Source organism: Tiliqua scincoides, chromosome 4 (assembly GCF_035046505.1).
Source record: "Tiliqua scincoides isolate rTilSci1 chromosome 4, rTilSci1.hap2, whole genome shotgun sequence".
Taxonomy (NCBI): domain Eukaryota; kingdom Metazoa; phylum Chordata; class Lepidosauria; order Squamata; family Scincidae; genus Tiliqua; species Tiliqua scincoides.
The window spans coordinates 24391095-24395580 of record NC_089824.1 but is presented as its reverse complement, the minus strand read 5'-3'; the positions used below and the strand labels follow the sequence as shown (position 1 = coordinate 24395580).

The 4486-nt window shown below is 42.1% G+C and overlaps 1 protein-coding gene across 1 annotated transcript; it reads left to right on the top strand.

The window, feature by feature from the left end:
- Window positions 1–422: 422 nt before the first annotated feature.
- On the top strand, window positions 423–4201 carry ODF1 (outer dense fiber of sperm tails 1). Its single transcript, XM_066626604.1, has 2 exons — window positions 423–721; window positions 3742–4201. The coding sequence occupies exons 1-2, from the start codon at window positions 423–425 to the stop codon at window positions 4055–4057; spliced, it is 615 nt and encodes a 204-aa protein (XP_066482701.1). The 3' UTR covers window positions 4058–4201.
- The last annotated feature ends 285 nt before the right edge of the window (window positions 4202–4486 follow it).

Sequence of the window (4486 nt, the reverse complement as noted above, 5' to 3'; positions counted from 1 at the left end):
AATAGTTTTAAATCACACCTATCTTACTCATCCCATGGTATAAGATGGCACACTATATACACTGAGGAGCTATATGTGTGTAAAATGGGCTACTAATGGTTTTTAAGGGGAATCATTAATTTGGAACTTTTGGGTGTCATGGTACATCAGATTGCAACCTTGAATTGGTTCATCAGCGTAAAATTTGCTTTTGCTAGCCCTGTAGGCTATAGCCACAGTTTACAGTTTCCATGGCAGTTGCCAGATTGTGACATTTTGACAGAGTAGTGATGTCATAAACAGCATGCTGGAATACAGCTAGGGCACCTGTAGTTTACTCTTAAAGCAAACTTTTGGCCAGGGCTTGCAGACCAATTTTTTTCCTGACGGGTGCCCTTTACCAAAGGCTGTACTCGTAAGCTAGTATGGTTTAATGCTTTCTGATGGCAACATTTTGCCAGGCATTGGAAACTGTGAGGCGGGATTTAAGGCGAACTGACAGAGAATTAAAGAGGCGCTTAAAACTCTTAGACATGCATTGCTGCCCTCGATATTGCGACGTGCATTGCCTCTGTGATATCAGTCTCCATCCACATTGCTGCTGTACTCTCCATCCATATCCACATTGCCTCTGTGACATCCTGTGCTGTCGGCCCTGCCGGCCCTGCCGGCCACTCTGCCTCACAAGTTTGGAGAGGAAGGCCATCAGAGCAAAGATCGAGGCTGAGCAGGAACTGGCCAGGTAAATGCGTGTGTTTTTTCTTCACTTGCTTGATTTGTACTGTGTAAATGATGCTGCAGCAAGAGGTAAAATAGCAGCCCTGAGAAACGTATTGGGTTTATATGAACAAATGTGTAGTTTGATAATCCTGCCCACTACAATAAATAAATGTTCTTTGCTCCTATGCAAAGGCAAGCATTCATGTCAATGAGAAGAAAGAGAGAGAGACATGAATGCTTACTCTTGCCCACCAATGCATGAAGTGAGGAATAATCTCCTTTACTCTCCTGAGTTTCTGAAAGCTTCTTTCTTTAGTTTCTTGGGAAGTCATTCACCAACTGCTGAAGTCTTTTGGTTCTGGTGACATCTGCTCCAGTAAAATGACCTTGCTAGCCAGATAACCTTTTCCACAACGATCTTTTTTCTTGAGCAACCCTGTAGCTCAGTCTTGCCCATGTTCTCTGAACTACCACAAACACAGGATTGGGGTCAGGCAGATAGATATTAGTGTGTGCGGCAGGGTTAATAACAGACATGGTAAGTTGCAAGGGGCAACACACAGAAATTGTTAATGGGTTTGATTTGGCTTGCATGCCCCAGGTTTGCTACCATGTCCTTCAGATCAACTCACACCTTTTGCCTGCACTGGTGGAATAATTTTTCATCAATGAAGATGATATCAAGATTCAGTTTCTACCTTCAAGAAATTGTTCCTACTTTAATTTGTTTGCAAGAAGAATTCCTCTGCATCAGCCACAGATTCCCTGGGCGCTTCAGAGCTTTCCTTGTCGCAAATGTTAGCTTGAGATGCCAACCAAGTGTTGCATGTCATGTGATTTCAGAAACTGAGAGTATACATTAGAGCAGAGCTTCTCAGAGTCTCTGTTGTGGTGGACATGCAATTTTTTCCCCCATCATTCCAGTTTCTACCTATTTTAGACAGAGAGGCACATAGCACATCAGCTCACACCTCATCTCTCCTGCTATGTCATAGAGTCTCATGAAGCTTGGTATGCATCCAAGTCCCACAGCAAGCCTCAGAAAACTTCACAGTTCCAAGAAGCTGGAAGTCACACAGGAGCTATGCCTCAGACTGCTGGTTCGCAGACCACAGTTTGAGAAGCACTGCCTTAGAGCAGCTTCTGCCAAACCACAGCCCATGGGCTGGATCCAGTGTGACACTGAATCCCTCCCCACTGTGAGCAGTGCTTATTGTTCTGCCACGCTGCTCAGAAGAAGCCCCTCCATCTTTGTCGCACGACCATCTGGGCAGTCGCATCTGCCCAAAAACCTGCCCAAAAACCTGCCCAAAAACCTGCTGGGTCAGTGGGATACAGACATGACTACACAGAGTGTCATGTGACAAAGATGGTGATGCTTTCTCTGAGCAGTGTGGCAGAACAATAAGCACTGCTTTCAGCGGGGAGGGATTCAGCGTCACACCGGATCCAGCCCATGGGCCATGGTTTGGCAGATGCTGCACCAGAGCGTACGTTTCATTGAACTCTGTTAGACTTACTTCTGAGTAAACATGCATAGAATAAATGACATGTAAAAAAGTATATTTCCAAGTGGCTTGAAATTTCCAGGTTGAAATTAAGATTTCCAAAATGCTTCTACAGTCTCTGTGTGTGTTTGTAACATATACAAATGCGTATGCATATATAAACTTCACAGATTTTGAGGATGAAGTCTATGGCACTTTGAAAGTGAAGACAGCTGTAACCAGGAGACATCTGGGTCAACTGCCTATTCAAGAATATGCTAGTACCCTTCTTTGAGTGTTAATCTTCCAAAAACAAACATGTCTCTGTTTTCTTTACAGAGATGTTTTCTACTCAATTGCTGAATAAAATATAATTTGGCTTCCACCTTTCAGTATGGCTAATGAATATAAAGGCAATGGGATTACTGACATGCATTCTGACACTTTGCATGTTTTCATTTATTAGTAACAGAGTTTGCTGTTTCATATTTACAGTGCTGTTGCATCTCATCCCCCTAATAGCTTCCCCCTCCACATTTCTTGTCTTGAGTTGACACCCTGGTCAGCTGGTCACCCTGTTTAAGCCAACAAGATTTTAACCAGACCAGATTTTAACTGCTGCTCTGAACAGCTGGTACACTTTGATGTAAAATCAGCCCAGGTTGTATGGTCCAGAATGTTGCAGGGATTTCCCAAGGTTCAAAAGTACTTGTTTCTTCTACCTCAAACCACAAAATACTTTTTCTACTCCTGATTGTGGAGCTATAGTATCTCAATGTTCTCATGGGAAGATGCCATCTTGGCAAGCATCTGTCACATGTGTTTGGTGGTAGTAATGGGATTTAACAAGGAATAATACCCAAGACTGCATAGTAATAAGACCCTTAAGGATCAGCTATCAGCAGAAATACACACATTGTGTTCATTACATACAATATAAAATTTGAAAAACTGAAATAATTTTCTCTTCTATGCTGCTCTAAAAGCAAATGATTCCTCTCAAGGTCTGGATTTAAAATTGTAATGCACTGTACATAAGCCTGTTTTTGAATACTTTTCAGAAACTAATCCATAATGCTACAGCCAGATTGTTGACTGGAGCGAAATGGCACATATCTTGATGGTGTTTAAAGAGCACCACCCATGTTTCAACAACCATGATTGTTAGAACATTTCTAGACACAATTCAAAAGTACTGGTGCTTACCTTTGAAGCCCTATATGACTCTGTACTGGGACACCAGAAGGGGTAGCTGCTCCCATGTGAAATTGCACCTGTATTAAGAACTTCCTTTGAGACCCTTCTTCAGCTTCCTCCAGCTTCAGATGTAGTGGCTGGTGACTGAAGAGAGGGCCTTTTCAGTTGTGGCATTCTATTAGTGAAATACTTTCCTAGTATCTATTTTGGAGTCTTTTCAGCATCAGGCAAAGACCTTTTTATTCTCTTGAAAGCTTTTTAATTAACTTTATATCCATTCTGCTCTGGCTTTAAACTTTGCTAAATTTAAAACTTTGCTAAATGAAATTTTGTTCTACTTTTCTGTTTATAATTGCAGAATTCGAAGAAGGGTTACTAAGATGCTGACACAATGTAGTCGCCCTAAGCTTTTAGCTTTAATGGACGTTAAGGGTTTTGAACCTGAGGATATTACAGTGAAGGTGCAAGATGGAAAAGTCAAAGTGTGTGCTGAACATGAAGAAGAATTTAAGACTTGTAGAGGGAAGGAGTACAACTACTCAACAGTCACCAAGGAGATCTGTTTGCCACCAGGAGTGTGTGAGAATGAAGTGACTTACACCATCGGACCCACCAGTCTGGTGAGGATAGAATCACCAGGCTCATGTCCACCTTGCCTTTTGAGTCTACTGTGAAGTCAGGATGATCAGCGCTGGTAGCTGTTCAGCATAAGAATGTAACACCACTGGATCCTCTAGGGAACTCTTCTTTTGCTTTGTGTTAACATCACCCTTTTACTATGTGTTAGCAACTGCATTGACCCTCTTCAAACAAGCAAAACTGCTATCCATCTGCTGGTTTGAGTACAAGTTTGTTTTTTAATTGCCAAGCTGGTGCTCTTTAAAGTACAATCACAAGAGGAGGGATGGCACTATTCTTAGAGTGCATGTCTGCTCAAAAGTACCAAATATTAATCAAGAGCAAGTTTTGAGCCAAAAAAATCACAAAATTTGCTATGCATGGACAAATCAAGTGTAAAACCTGTCTTCCCTACATACAGCTCTGATAGTTTGAACTGCCCCACCAAGCCACTGGCCCTCAGGGTTACAGAGCTTCACATCATT